The 16,599-nt window shown below is 36.0% G+C and overlaps 1 protein-coding gene and 1 long non-coding RNA gene across 2 annotated transcripts; both read right to left on the bottom strand.

Annotated features, from left to right (window-relative positions):
• Positions 1-6,810: 6,810 nt before the first annotated feature.
• Positions 6,811-8,572, bottom strand: LOC140184082 (uncharacterized). The gene is made up of 4 exons (XM_072234368.1): positions 8,286-8,572; positions 7,823-8,200; positions 7,318-7,714; positions 6,811-7,212 (listed from the first exon to the last, which is right to left on the bottom strand). The coding sequence occupies exons 1-4, from the start codon at positions 8,570-8,572 to the stop codon at positions 6,811-6,813; spliced, it is 1,464 nt and encodes a 487-aa protein (XP_072090469.1).
• Positions 8,573-8,682: 110 nt separating this feature from the next.
• LOC140184305 (uncharacterized) lies at positions 8,683-11,718 on the bottom strand. Its single transcript, XR_011880733.1, has 3 exons — positions 11,426-11,718; positions 11,038-11,263; positions 8,683-9,302 (listed from the first exon to the last, which is right to left on the bottom strand). It is a non-coding gene; the product is annotated as an uncharacterized lncRNA (long non-coding RNA).
• Between the last annotated feature and the right edge of the window lie 4,881 nt (positions 11,719-16,599).

The following is a 16,599-nucleotide window of genomic DNA, read 5'->3' as shown; positions in this document are numbered from 1 at the left end:
TTTATGCATCAATTACTTACTTCTGTAAACCCTAGTAGCTAGTTTAGTATAAATAGAATTTTTTACTAGTGTATTAGACATCTTTGATTGTATTTTTTTATCCTGTGATCACGTTTTGGGGGCTGGCCTCTCGGCCATGCCTGGACCTTCATCACTTATGTATTTTTAACGGTGGAGTTTCTACACACCATAGATTAAAGGTGTGGAGCTCTGCTGTACCTCAAGTTTCAATGCAATTACTACTATTTTCTATTCAATTCCTCTTGTTCTTATTCTAAGATATTCGTTGCACTTCAACATGATGAATGTGATGATTCGTGACACTCATCATCATTCTCACCTATGAACGCGTGACTGACAACCACTTCCGTTCTACCTTAGACCGGGCGCATATCTCTTGGATTCCTTAATCAGAATCTTCGTGGTATAAGCTAGAATTGATGGCGGCATTCATGGGAATCCGGAAAGTCTAACCTTGTCTGTGGTATTCCGAGTAGGATTCCAGAATTGAATGAGTGTGACGAGCTTCAAACTCGCGATTGTTGGGCGTGATGATGAACGCAAAAGAATCAAGGATTCTATTCTAACATGATCGAGAACTGATAGATGATTAGCCGTGCTGTGATAGAGCATTTGGACCATTTTTACTGAGAGGATGGGATGTAGCCATTGACAACGGTGATGCCCTACATACAGCTTTCCATGAAAAGGAGTAAGAAGGATTGGATGAAAGCAGTAGGAAAGCAGAGATTCAGAAGGAACATAGCACCTCCATGCACTTATCTGAAATTCTCACCATTGAATTACATGAGTATCTCTATCTTTATTTTCTGTTTTATTTATTTACTATTCGAAAACTCCATAACATTTATTATCCGTTTAACTGAGATTTACAAGATGACCATAGCTTGCTTCATACCAACAATCTCCGTGGGATCGACCCTTACTCACGTAAGGTATTACTTGGACGACCTAGTGCACTTGCTGATTAGTTGTGCGGAGTTGTGACTAAGTGTGATTCACGTTTGAGAGCGCTACCAAGTTTTTGGTGCCATTGTTGATGATCACAATTTCGTGCACCAAAGAGCCTCCCCTCTTGAAGGGCGGACCTCTAGGTGCAAAGCTCTTCCCTCGGTTCTGTGGGAATGAACCTTTGTGACTCCCTCTCTCAGCAGCTGTCTTCTTCACACACTCCTCAGCAACTCTGCACTTGTTCACCAACTCGGAGAAAGTTCTGATCTCCATTGGTCCTACAGAACTGAAGATATCACTTCGGAGTTCTCCTTCATACTTAACACACTTCCATTCCTCATATTCCACCGGAGTCCCTTGGCACATACGAGAGAACCTGAACAGCTCTTCAAACTTATCAGTATACTCTGATACGGACATGGTACCCTGCTTTAGCTGTAGTAATTCAAGTTCCTTAGCCGTCCTGGCAGAAGTCAGAAAGTACTTCTTATAGAACTCCTCTTGGAAGACATTCCAGGTGATATAGTCATCACCCTGCTGCAGAAGACGTCGGATACCTTGCCACCAATGCGACGCTTCACCGGTGAGCATATAGGTAGCGAACTCAACACGCTATCCTTTAGGTACCACTTGTGCTTGCAGTGCTCGCTCTATAGCCTGAAACCATGTATCGGCTTCAGTCGGGCTAGTAGTTCCCTTGAACTTGGATGGATTAACCTTCAAGAAGTTTGCCAGTGTCATCGGGCCTTGAGCTCCACCTCCATCATTACTATGGTTGTTCATCTGTTGACCAAGAGCCTCAATAGTGGCTTGCATAACAGCAGCCATATTCTCCAACGCCGTCATAAAGTTCACCGAGTCATTAGGGTTAATCTCCGGCACACGAACATTAGTACGACCTCTACCACGGCCCCTACCGCGTCCACGAGGCACCATCTGGTCCCTATACACACCCAACAATCGATATTAAGTTGATCAGGCTCAATATCGGAAGTCTAGTGCTTCAAAGTCCCAAATGCATGCTCATGAACGTTTATGCCAATTATATCAAGCAGATATACTAATAGCACATAACACACATACAGAGAATGCACAGAAGCATAGTCAGTCCGTCCCTCAGGCTCTATAGGAACGAACTGCTCTGATACCATAATGTAACACCCTACCATACAGAGTCTTATGCTTAGGTCATAATTCAGAGATGGCAAGGTATTATGACCTCTAAAATAAAAATTTAGTACGTATAGTAGTATGAATGATTGATTATAACTAGGAGCCTTTGTAGAAAAAGGGGTAAACAAAAATCGCAACTCGAAAGCGCAACACTCCGATCGATAACGTAACAAACAAGGATAAACCAACGCGAGATTATATATATACAAAGGAGTGTCAAAAATAGGAATATCAAGACTCAAAATCTGGCTGCGAAGATAACCGGTCCGAGCATAGCAGTATATACATATGATAAAATAAGGAAAACCCCAAAGGAAACCCAAAGGGACACAAATACAGAAACCTATTCTCCAAAATCTCCCATAAGAGGAGTCATCACAGTTGGTATTATTTAATGGAGATAAAAGTATCTAAGAGAAACATATAAACCAAAAAAAGTCCAGAAAACAAAGGATCTTCGCTAGTCCAGGAGTCTCCAGCATGCCTCAGTGAGAAACCTCACGTCCTGCATTTGAAAACCACAAAATCCACATGGGTGAGAACCAGAGGTCCCCAGCATGGTAACAGCTTCCACATATATAATATATAACAATAGAGGAAAGCCGAAGGCAATCCTAGAACTCCCTCCATATAAAAATCGAAGCTTATAAACAAGCTAAACCATAAAGGGCATCAGACTAAAGATTCTTCAGTCTAACTAACGCTTCCCTTTCCAATTCCTTCAGACCTCCCAACCGCCAGCAGGAGTATAATGTAGCAAACACAGTTATATCAGATAAGAGATATACAAATAGAAACAAATAAGGCATTTAGACAAATAGCAAGTAATATGCAGTCAAATAGGCAATCTCAAACAATTCACATAGTATGCATATGATGAATGCCTGTCCCTAATAGCTGATGATATCATCTGTCGGTTATAGAGCCAACCCGACAAGTCCTGGTAGCTAACCATTGGACTGTCCCTCTGTCGTGTCTCCCCAACTCGAGTTATACTTAATATAAATTTGATCATAATCATGATCCATATCCATCACCCTCACTGGTGAATATTTATGGGGGTGAGCTCATCCGGGGCTTTCACAGAGCCCAGCCACCCTGACGACATAGGGTCAAAAGAGCTTCGAGTCTCAACCTGGAGTACGTGGTGGCTAGCCACTGCTTTCTCCCAGGGAAACTCTCATCTTAGATAGTAGAAGTACCACATTCACAATTCATTCAACAGCATATATGCATTTATTCTTAGCCATAATCATGGCTCCGCCGTAACACGACAACAATCCAGCCATCCGGCTCATGGTTAAATCCATAACCAGCCATCCGGCTCACGGTTAAATCCATAACCAATCATTTCATTAACAATTACGGCCTTTCGGCCCATTGCATAACCAGCACTTCCACCGCCATCCTCCGCATCTCACATAATCATCTTTGATCCTCATTGATCATTCATTTTTCCCTTGCTTCACTCGCAAGTTACCACATCCCCTAGCTCATTTTCTCATTGCTAGGCACATCATAATGATTTAAGACATAAGGAGTGAGATCGGAGGCTTAGAAGTATGGAATTTGGCTTTTAAAATTCAAAAATCAACTTTGGGATAAAAAACAGGGCCATGCGTACGCGCACTCCACGCGCACGCGTGGATGGCCACAAAAACTCATCGACGCGTAAGCGTCATGCACGCTAACACGTGGATTGAGAAATAGCCAAGCGACGCGCACGCGTCAGCCACGTGTATGCGTGGGTGCTCTCGTGCCCCAGGCCCAAATCTGGCACAGTTCTGGCACAACTCTCTGGAAAATGGCTGGGCATTGGGTGCAGCACATCGGCGCGCCCGCGCACACCACGCGTACGCATGGATGACGCTTTCTAGAAGAACGGTGCGTACGCTCCAAGCGCGCCTATGCGCGGGGGATCATTCTGCTAAAAATTTTCTAAGTTCAAAGCTGCAGAATTCACAGATTCAACTCACAATCTTCCAACAGACATAACTTTCTCATTTTAAATTGTTTTTCACCCGTTCTTCGAACGGCATGGACATCCCGGATCTAATTTCATTTCTAAACAGATTTGTCACAAAACAGAGATCCGTAGTCCAAGTTATGTCCCGTCAAAGTATGCCCAAAAACCATATTTTTCATCAAAACCACTAAGTGCCATTTGTAAAACAAGCCATTTTCAACTCTTTTCAAAATCAATCAAAACATGCTAATTTCATCCCTTTTCTTTGAAATCAATCAAAATATATCAAATTCAACATCAAGCCTCCTCAACTCACACATTGACACTTTACCACAATTCACCAAAATTACTATCCCATCATTTTAACCCACTTCACCCAAGTGGCTCAAACTCAAACACATTGACATATCATATACTCCTCATGCCAATTTTCAACAACACCAATTCCAATAAATCATCATTGTACACAATCAATATCATACTCATTATCAACATGGTTTCCCCCATAATTCAACCATAATCAATCATCAAGCATATATCACAACATGCATATTTCTCATACATCATACCATTAAGGCATCAATAATCATCATCACATATATGACCACATCATATATTTCAACCATTCAACAACATCAACAATTCAATGCCTATCTTAGAGCCTCTAGCCTAAGTATTTCCTACCACATTATATATTAGATACGGGAAACTGAGACCATACCTTAGCCGATTTCCCAAGCTCAACCGGAGCACTTCCAAACCACTTTTTCCTCAAGCTCTCAAGGCCTCAATACTTCCAAGAACAGATTTTTCACCACTAAATCTCTTTTCAAGCTTTTCAATATCACTAATCAAGCTCCAATATTCACACATACACAACCTAAGCCACAATCATCATACCCATACACAACATCTCAATACCCAAGCATCATAGAACAACAAATTACACTAGGGTTGAGAATTTTACCACACCCAAGGTCCAAGGAGACAAGATTAACCTTCTCCTTCAAGAGAGTTGGGCCCTATAACATCAAAGAGCCCAAAATCTCAATATTTTTGCTCATGAAACTCGAAATCAAAGCTAGAAATTCGAAGAGCAAAACGTGGATTACCTCATGATTGAATATATGGGTTTCGTAGAGCTCTCCGCGATGAACGCGTGGCCACAAATGGTGCGACAATCGGAGCACTAGATCAAAAGTTATGGTGGTTTGAAGATCAAGTGAGAGATAGAAGTTGAGAGAGAATTCTTCCCTCCACGGCCTCCATTTCAGCGTGTTTAGTGTCTCAAATGAGGAGAGAGAGTGCTAAAAACTAGGGTTTTGGTTTAGTTTAGTTGGGCCAAGGGCCCACTTTGGGTCCGGTTGGCCCGTTCGGTCCAATCTTGGTCCGATTTCTATAAAATTAGTACCGAAATTCTCGTCTCAATCTCCTCTATCATATTAAGCCACAAAAATCACATTTTTGGCTTTCTAGAATAAATTCTAATTTATGGGTTAATTAGCCGTTAATTAACCGAGTCTTACAAGCTAGGTCATTTATGGGTTCGCCCAACATAGTATATAAGGGAAGAGGTCGGCTCTCCCTCCGAGGTACGTAACGTCTTACCTAATTTGGCTATCACCTCGTACGGACACTACTTGATCGTTGGAGTGTCCTTGCAGGTGGCCACACTCCCTTCATCCACACCACCTCTGGCGTCGCCAGCTTTCAACCCACATCTCGACACCCGCTCCAAGTCAGTCCGAGGCCTCACACTCTTACGGACACTGACTTGATCGTTGGAGTGTCCTTGCAGGTGGCCACACCCCCTTCATCCACACCACCTCCGGCGTCGCCAGCTTTCAACCCACATCTCGACACCCGCTCCAAGTCAGTCCGAGGCCTCACCCTCTCACCCTCTCATCTTCTCATCGCTACCCAACTCGCCGATCACCCGAGATTCCCCAGGTAACAAATACTTTGCATGGAATAAAATATTTTTTAATTTTTAAATTATTATTGATTATGTAGAGTATTTTATTTAAAATTTGAGTACATACATGAATATTTGTATTTAAATTTAATCTTTTTTTAATTTATTCGCATGAAATGAAATAATTTTTTTAATTTTTAAATCATTAATTATGTAAAAGAGTATTATTATATTTGAAAATTGAGTAAATATATTTTTTAATAAATCTATTTAAATTATACCACAAAACAATTTTATTCCATATAAAATAATTTAAAAAATGACTTAAAAATGGTAGGAATACTGTAAAAATTTGTAATAGCTTTATGCATAGTAATTTGAATCAACCTCATTCGAATTATATAAGCAAGGTAGTGAAATCGTAGTTTTTATCTCAACTCGTTAAGCTAACTCAAAATCGTAATTCGTTGAATCGTAAGACGGAACGTAAATATGACTCGTAAATTATAAAAGTTAGAAAAATTTAATAGCAAAAACTAATTTTACAGAAAATAAAATAAATCTCAAATAATAAACTAAATTACTCATAGAATTATAACTAATATATATATACCATAACAAGTCAAAAGTCACAATTCAACATAAATTCACAAATCAAAACACAAATTCACAACTCACAAGTTCATACGACACTAAAATAAATTCAAGTAGCAAATAAACTAACCAAAGTACTAGAATAAACGACTAATTAACTAAAATCTAAACAAGTTATTTAATAATCATTCTATTCTTCATCAGTCATAAAATCTTCACGAGTTTCACAAACTTCTGCATTACCATCTTCATCATTATCAGGAGCAGGAGGAAGAGGTCTTTGGAGAAGTTCTTCAAACTCATCATCATCAAGATAAGGAATTGTCAAAGGATCCTTAGATGCACCAACAACTCTATTACCACTTGCTTCATCATTTAAATCAGGATCTGGAATTAGAGCATCTAAATCTTCTTCTTCTCCATCTTCGTCAGCAACAATCCACTCTTCATCAGAGTCTAACTCATCAAGACTATAGTCATAATCAAGACTTCTTCTAGTTTGTTTTTTCTTTGCTAATCTTGAGTTTGTCATCACAAACACAACATCATTCATGGTTTTAGCTTTTAAACGGTTTCTCCTTTTTGTGTGAACCTTTCAAAAGTAGATAAAAAAATATTAGTCAAACAACAAGATAGAATTGAAGAATTAACAACCAAATTTATAAAAGTAAAATGCAACTTATATTTAATTACTAACCATCTCAAAAGCGCTCCAATTATGTTCACATCCAGATGAACTACATGTCAAATTCAAGACACGAATTGCAAATTGTTGGAGCTTTGGATGCTGATCTCTATAAGAATCCCAACATTGAGCTGGAGTTTTAGTATAAATTGCATTTTGAGCTACTTTACTACCAAAAAACTCTTTTCGAGTCTTAAAATCTTCAAGTTGAACATCCATCTTAGTGATTAAATCTGGATTTTCTGTCATCCTTTCCATACAAGCATAAAACTGCTTCTTAAGCTCATAAGCAATTTTAAAATCAGAGCTATAATGAATTTGAGGATTCAAATAATAGCCTGCAGCATGCAATGGCCTATGAAGTTGGTTGCCCCATCTTGCATCAATAATATCCAAAATAGGTATATAACTAAAACATAAAAAAATTATAAATTATTTACAAAATAAACAATATTTTCAGAATTGCATTAATTAAAAAAATAAAATAAATAAAAAATAAAATAAGTAGACACTTTACTTTGTCTCAACTCCTTGAAATGCATCTCGTATTTTCTCCTTTGCACTTGTCATTTCTTCATGAATAAATCCCATTGCCGGCTTTTCTTCTGAATCCACCATACGAAGCACATGAAGAAGAGGGTAGGCAGCCCTCAAGCAAATTACCACTTCTTTCCAAAACACCTTATCTAACACCACACTTGCAATTATCTTTTCATTTTTTGTCTTTGCAAATTTACTAGAAGTCCATTGATCAGAAAGAAACATTCTTATTAAGGAACCTTTGTTGTCATTGAGACATCCCAAAGTAAGGTAAGAAGTTGCAAAACGGGTCATACCCGTCCTCACCAAATCTTTTCCCTTAGTGTGGATGTGTAATAGTGCAATAAGAGCAGTTCTAGCATATATGTAAGTAGTAATCTTTCTACCTTTGTAAATTGTGTCCTTGTGAAGTGTTACTTTTTTTTTCCAAGTCTTCTAACATTAAATCAATGCAATGTGCTGCACAAGGTGTCCAAAATAACTTTTTCCTCTTTTTCATTAGCATTTCTCCTACAGCTTTGTAGTTAGCCGCATTGTCGGTGACAACTTGGATGACATTTTCTTCACCAACCTCTTCAACTACATCATCTATCATTTTAAAGATTTTATCAGCTGTCTTAGTAATATGAGAAGCATCAATAGATTTTAGAAAAACAGTCCCTTTAGGACTATTAACAAAAAAATTTAGGATGGTCCGTCTTCTCTTGTCTGTCCAACCATCAGTCATTATTGTGCAACCAACCTGCTTTCAATATGCTCTATGTTCCTCTAGTGATTGTTGAACAAGCTCCACGTGTTTCTTCAAAAGAGGCACCCTTAATTCATGGTAGGATGGTGGCTTGAATCCTTGTCCATATCTTATAGCTTTTTCAAACATTCTACTATATTCCTCGCTCCTTGAAACATTAAAGGGGATGCCATTGTTGTTGAAAAAAGCACTAATCTCTAAACATACTTCCTCTCTCAAATTCTTCTTAAATATATTGTTGATTGTTGTTTGAGTACTAATGCGGGTTTTCTTGAATATGTTACCATCTAGTTCTTTTCACTTTTTTTTTCACTGGTAGTGTCAACTTCTTTAGCAGCTTCTCCTGGGCTTGCCCCACCCATGCTTGTTTTCTTCATCAAATTCACTTGCAACCCACTCACAACATCCCACATTTGCTTCTTAACTTCATCACTAACAGTTGTACAAGCCCCAACATCTTTTTGAGTTCCTGCTAAGTGGTGTTTCAATCTATAAACTCCTTTTGAAAAAATTTTATGACAATATTTACATTGTATCTTCTTTCTATCTTCTCCAACAGATATTCTGTGCTCCCATCCTACATCAGTTCTACTTCCAAGAGCATTCTTAGAAACTTTTCTTTTACTAGCAATTCCAGCTGTACTTCCTGACTGAAAAGCTGGAATGTTAGTCAAATTTTCACTTGCATTAGCTTGAGTCGATGCCATTCCTGTTCAGAAAAAAATAAAAACAATAAATATTCAACGAATCAATTCAACAAAAAATTAACAATCCAATTTAAACAAAAATTACCAGCATAACAAAAATTCAAGAATTATATTCAATGCCACAAGTCCACAACAACAATTCAGAGATATAGATAGTTATCAAATTATTAGGATAATATAGGTGACAAATAATGAAGACATTAAGATATAAATAGTTATAACATGCATGAAATAAATATTATTGCAACAAAACCATAAAGCTCAAATAATGAATGTACACATATAATTTAATTTTATGCGTTATATAGATACATAGATAGATAGCTTTTTTCAATAAATATTATTGCATACAAACCCCACACCAATATAGTGTAGTAGTACTTATTGCTGCACAACTATTAGTATTGTCATAGTTGCTTATGGTGAAGAATTGAAGATGGAACACATTACAATTCAGCAACTTGGTATAAGCAATTCATTGAAATGCATCAATTGGAATGGAAGTACAATAATAACACGAGCAGGGCTTTTGAGTTGTGAAAAATAATAAGGCCAGCCATTTTGTTCTTATCAGGGTTTATTCAAGTGAGAACACCACCACATACATGCCTTATATTTTGAGGTAAATCAACATAAGGCCAAAGGTTTAATTATGCTAGAATTTTATAACTCAGCACTTATTTAATTATTGTTATAATTTATTTTATCTGATAAAGAACAAAGATTATATAACCATCCCTTGGATAGCTAATTCAACCAATCGTAAAATATGTATGTGCTAATGGTGGATGAATTTAAAATCCTGAACTAAATCAAATTTAAACATTTATCTATATGCTTAATTATTATACAACAGGCACATAATCTAATGTTCTTTATTTATACAAACATATATACATCAAAATAAGAGAAATAAGAAATTCACAAGTACAGGACACTAGGACAGTAAACAAGATTAATTAATGGTTAATAAATTTATCAAAAATAGGTTAATAGATTGAGTTAGTTGAGAGTTGAGATATGTAAAGTTCTTTGTCTTGTCCTCCATAATGCACTGAACCAATGTTGTGAAGGTTATGGTCCCTAATTGAATTTGTGACTTCTAAGTTCTAACCTCTAACGGCAAGGTTATATACCACATTGTCAATGAAATATGGGTTATCACTTATCATCACACAAAACTTTAACCCAATATACAAGGCTGAACATTTATAAGAAAGACCTCACTTTCCAGAGAACATGACTATCCAACTATGCAGCAACATTCAAGAAGAAAGCATAGCAGCACCAGACCAGATCAGACCACTACTTCAACTTTTTCAAACTAGAAAAAATCAAATTCAAAACAGTAGAAATCAAGAGGTCTAAACAAGTAGACCATAAGCAACCTATATTGATCTAAATCTCTATACATAAATACACAACCTGAATTTAAGAGGTCTCTAATTATGTTATAAGTTATAACAATGAGATAATTTTATCATTCTAGTCTTCTGCAGCATCATCAATTTCCTCATCCTTAGGCACAACACGAAGGTAGAGAACATTGTCACTTCTAGAAATAAAAATAATAAAACAAAACATAATTATTTTCATTCAAGAGGTTTAGTCAAACACAAATCAAACAGGCCACAACAAATTAGGATGAAATTTTGTCATATATTAACATAGAACCACAGAAGTAGCGTTCAATTATATTACTAGAGTGAGTAAGTGATATGCTTCTTCTTAACTTACCTGATGAACTAGCAGCAAAGGGGAGGGGAAGAGCAGTGACCAGCGATCCAGATTCCAATCCAGATTCCAGAGCCAGAGACAGAAAGGCAGAGCCACTGAGCTAGAGAGTCTCAATGTGTTGCAATCGCAAAGTGACGCTCACGGCCTCACGCAGTCCAACCACCACCAGTCCGAGTCAATAACACCAGCGGCAAACCTCACGGAGTCACGGCGAGTCGGCGATGCTCTAAATTGAGGTTTCCGGTGGCGCGAAATTCAAATTTCAGAGGGAAAGAGAGATAGAGTCAGAGATTGAGACTTGAGAGAGGTGAACATTTGAAAATTTGGCCATGGAGAATTGAAGATAAACTGTAAAAGTAAGGGAGATTAAGAGATTAGAGACTGTTACTCTGCTAGGGCTCTTCTTCCATGGTCTTCTATTTAGACTGAGCCATTGGGTTGGGTTGGGCTGCAATCAGGGGGCTCAAGGCCAAGGAAAAGAACTTCTTCAACCTGAAACGCAACCAACGCAATAGAAGCTACGATTCCGGCAACTCTGCGATTTTCAACGGCGATTTCACACGAAGCAGCATGATTCTGAACGAGAAGCAGAAGCGCAACGGAAAGATGAAGTAGAAGCGTATAATCGTGCGTTTCCACGAGTTTACACGCGATTCTGACTACCTTGTATATAAGAATAAAACTAGGGGCGAAATTGAAACAACTTGTTTCGAATTAGTAGCGACTTCACATGCATGCATAAATTGACTCATGCTGTTTCGAATTATATAAACCAATTCGATTTGTGTGTGTCTCTAGTAATTCGAATTGGTCTGATTCGAATTAGTGTTGGAATGAGTAATTCGAATCAGGCTGATTCAAATTACATAAAATTGTCCTTCTCTTTATAACGTTTTTCTTTTTTATTGAATTGTGTAATTTTGAACACCATTTGATTTATATATGTTATCGTAACGCTTTTTAATTTTGGTATAGATTTTTTTAGTGATATTTTTTAACCATACGAAAAAGTGGTATATTTTTTTATAGGCACCACAAATTTAAATCTTAAATTTGTGATTTTAAAAAAAAATATTTTAAATATACAAATTTAACTCTTATATTTATATTTTAATATTAAAAAAATCTAAACGTACTAATCGAATCTTTCAATTTGCTTTAATAAAAAAATTATTTTATTACAAATCAAATCCTCCAATAATTTATATATTATAAATTCTAAAAGTTCGATTTGAAAACTTCAAGAATTCAAACTTATCTTACAACAATTCTAAGCCTCTAATTTTTATTGATTTTGTTTCTCATAAAAATCTGAGCCTTAATAATTTTGAGAATTTAAATTAAAAAAATATAATTTCCATAATAGATTAAAACACACAACTTTTTCATAACACCGAATAACACAATCAAGATTCCATTACTAAAAAAAAAAAAACAATCGTTATTGTGAATCCAATATTGTTTTATTCATAAACAATAATGAATAAAACGGTTTACAGTATTCCCTGGTTGACTGCTATTTTATCTTATTTAAATTGAACATAAAATAAATTTTTTTAATAAAATAAAAAAGTTATAATTTTTATAATATACTAATTGTTCTTCTAAAAATATATTTTTCACTAAAATTAATAAAAAAATAAGTTTTATTAAAATAAAAAGACCCATCACACTTATTATTATTTAGACTTTGACGTAACATATAATTATAAGAAAGCAATTCTAGAAAATTATAAATTTTTACTTTTAATAAAAAAATTTATATTAATTTTAATATAAAATATAATTTTAAGAAAATGATGAATAATTTAAAAAATTTATAACTTTTTTCAGTAAAAATTATTTTTATTTTTCTATTTATTTTATTATCAATTTACAAAAAAATAAAAATAAAGTACCTATCAACACTGTAAACCAAAGAACATTATAAACCGTTCTATACGAGATTTTGATTAGAGTTAACGCTAATTTATTTGGGATCGTAACATGTGTTTCATGATTGTTAGAACCACATCATTATTTTTAGCAATTGACGTTTTGGCCATTTGTAAATTATGAACAATCAGTAAATAATTAATTAATAAAATAATTATTATTTAAAAAAATTAAAAAATTAATATTTAATAAGTTAAAAGAGTAAAAATATTAAAAATATAAATTTTAATATTAATTTTAAAATTTTTGGCTTAAAAACAAATTAATAAATCGAAATGATTAGACTAAATCTAAACCGGATTCAAGACTTATATATATAAAAACCAAAATTCAGCCACTTAACCTCATTTATCATACTCCAAGCTTAAGAAAAGAGTGAGGGACAGTGATTTGGGAAGGAAAACCCTAAATCCTTGTCCAATATTTTAAATTCACGTAACTTTCAATTTGAAACTCTGATTGACGAGTCATTAGTGGCTACGCTTTATCTCAAAATCTTCTACAAAACCTACACAATAATTTGGTAAGTAAATTGAAATTTCATGCCTAGTTCTCTCCCTCTTCAATTCGTGACTTTTGGGTTTTGGATGTTGAGGGTTTTGGTGTTTTGATGGTTTAGGTGAACTCTAACAGCGGATAATCACTAAATTTTTGTCCATTTGACTCGTGGATAACGGTAAGAAAACCGTAACCTTTGTGAATAGGTTGTTTAGTGAGCTCAATGTTAATTATTGTGATATTATATGAATTAGATTGTGTATCTTGTTAAATTCAATTGGTGGATTGAAATAAAATTTTAGTAGTTGAACTTGTGAAATTGGCTTTTGGAAACTTGAAGCTTGGGGAGAAGAGACAATTTGAGGTGCTTTGGCATTAGGGAGGAATCGGGTAAGGTATAATTTTGGTTAATTATAGATAATATGTAATGTCGTGTGAATACTTAGGCTAGGTGACCGAAGGTTAAGTTGAACTAGACAGAATCGTTAAGTTTTAGTACTATTTGTCAAGTTGTTTTATTTGCTATAAAAATATGGTAATTAATGTTGCTGATGAGAATTGGTGAATGATTATTGATGATAATAAGAGATAATGATGACGTTGGTTACATAATAATTGTATTTGATTGAAAATTGTTGAATATATTGTTGAGATTATAAGTATTGATGAGGGAAAGTGTGGAGGTAAGTCTCAAAGTGGTCCTTGAAGTTATACTCGAGTCTCATAGTAGTCCCTGATCTTAATAGTTATCCATATTCATCGCTAAAGTTACACTCCAGGACTCAGACTCGGTGATGAGCGGATAATTTGTACGCTTTTTGGCATTGTTTTTAGTATGTTTTTAGTATGATCTAGTTAGTTTTTAGTATATTTTTATTAGTTTTTAGTTAAAATTCACTTTTCTGGACTTTACTATGAGTTTGTGTGTTTTTCTGTGATTTCAGGTATTTTCTAGCTGAAATTGAGGGACCTGAGCAAAAATCTGATTCAGAGACTAAAAAGGACTGCAGATGCTGTTGGATTCTGACCTCCCTGCACTCGAAGTGGATTTTCTGGAGCTACAGAAGCCCAATTGGCGCGCTCTCAAAAGCGTTGGAAAGTAGACATCCTGGGCTTTCCAGCAATATATGATAGTCTATACTTTGCCCAAGATTTGATGGCCCAAACCGGCGTTCGAAGTCACCATCAGAATTCCCAGCGTTAAACGCCGGAACTGGCACAAGGATGGGAGTTAAACGCCCAAACTGGCATAAAAGCTGGCGTTTAACTCCAAGAAGAGTCTCTACACGAAAATGCTTCAATGCTCAGCCCAAGCACACACCAAGTGGGCCCGGAAGTGGATTTTTATGTCATTTACTCATCTCTGTAAACCCTAGGCTACTAGTTCTCTATATATAGGACCTTTTACTATTGTATTTTCATCTTTTGATCATTTTTAGATCTTAGGATCAATCTTGGTCCTTCTGGTTCCCTCTCTGGGGCCGAAGCCAATGATCACTTTTGTTCTTATGTATTTTCAACGGTGGAGTTTCTACACACCATAGATTAAGGTGTGGAGCTCTGCTGTACCTCGAGTCACTACAAGAAAACACGTTTTTTGCCACGCTTTTAAAGCGTGGCGAAAAGCTCAAAAAAGCGTGGCGATAGCTTTTTGCCACGCTTTTTGAGCTACCGCCACGCTTTTGAAAGGGTGACCTATCAAAGGGTGGCGGTTGCTCTATCGCCACGCTTTTTGCAGCCTATTGCCACGCTTTTTGTTAGCCACGCTTTTTTACAAACGGCCACTTGTAAAAGCGTGGCTATAGGTGGGAAATACGGCCACGCTTTTAAAGCGTGGCGATAGGCAGAGATATGGCCACGCTGTAAAAGCGTGGCTATAGGGTAGATCTGGCCACGCTTTTCAAGCGTGACAGTAGAGCAGATATGGCCACGCTCTAAAAGCGTGGCGATAGGGTAGATCTGGCCACGCGTTTTAAGCGGGACAGTAGACGAAATATGGCCACGCTTTTAAAGCGTGGCAAAAGCGTGGTAGTAGAGGAGATTTGGCCACGCTTGAAAAACGTGGCGGAAAAGCTTAGATACAGCCACGCTTTCTAAGCGTGGCAATAGACAGAGATATGGCCCTATGGCCACGTTTTTAAAGCGTGGCGAAAAAGATGGCCAGTAACCTAATTCCCTTTTTAATCTTCATAAATATATAAAACCTAATATGAATTCATAGATAATTTTATAATTTAGTCAATAACCAATTATCAAGTCCAACTTTCATAAAATTGTCACCAAAATAAGTGTGTGATCACATAACAACATACATTAACAAAATACCAAAAGTGAAAATCATAACTACTCATGAATTCCTAATACATGAATTAGAATTTCTAATCAAAGTCGTCTTCAAAATACCAAAAGTGTGAAATTCCTAATACATGAATTAGAATTCCTAATCAAAGTCTTCTTGTACTTCATGCATCATCATTGCAAGGTAAATTATTTTGACCTGTGCCCTGCAAAATAAAAAACACAAATGAACAACTACAAATTGACATAACATATTCAAAAAGCAAAGAGAATGTAAGCAGATGCTAAACAAGCATCTTCAATCTTCAATGCATTGATATAACATATTCAAAAAAACAGAAAATGCATAATATTTTCAGTAGATCTACGTTATTTTCATCTGCTTTTTGAGCATGACAAGCTTGGAACTATAATTATGTGGACATCATCAAAGCAACTAAACAGCAGGCAGAAGCTTTAACATGTAGACTAACATCTAAATGGAAGAAGTCATCAAATGTATTACAGACATAAACAATCATAGTGGAAAAATACAGACATAGACAAAAATATTACATTCTAAAAGACCAGAGACATTGCTGGTAATAAAGTCTTTTAAGGAGTCAAAATAACAGAATATTTTTCTAATCCAGCGGTTTCAGTCATTGAATCTCCATTTACTAGCAGGATATTTTTCTTTCTTCACTTACAATCCTAAATCAGTTCTATCCTTAGTCAACTAGAGATCAACTAACCTGGTCAAGCTAAGTAGGACTTCTAGAGATAAAACTCCTCCAGCTAGTAAATACAAGACTTGAATAGACTTTATCAAAGTGAAATAGCACTCACCTT

Source organism: Arachis hypogaea, chromosome 4 (assembly GCF_003086295.3).
Source record: "Arachis hypogaea cultivar Tifrunner chromosome 4, arahy.Tifrunner.gnm2.J5K5, whole genome shotgun sequence".
NCBI lineage: Eukaryota > Viridiplantae > Streptophyta > Magnoliopsida > Fabales > Fabaceae > Arachis > Arachis hypogaea.
The sequence above is the reverse complement of the archived record's forward strand: the minus strand, read 5'-3'. Positions and strand labels throughout refer to the sequence as shown.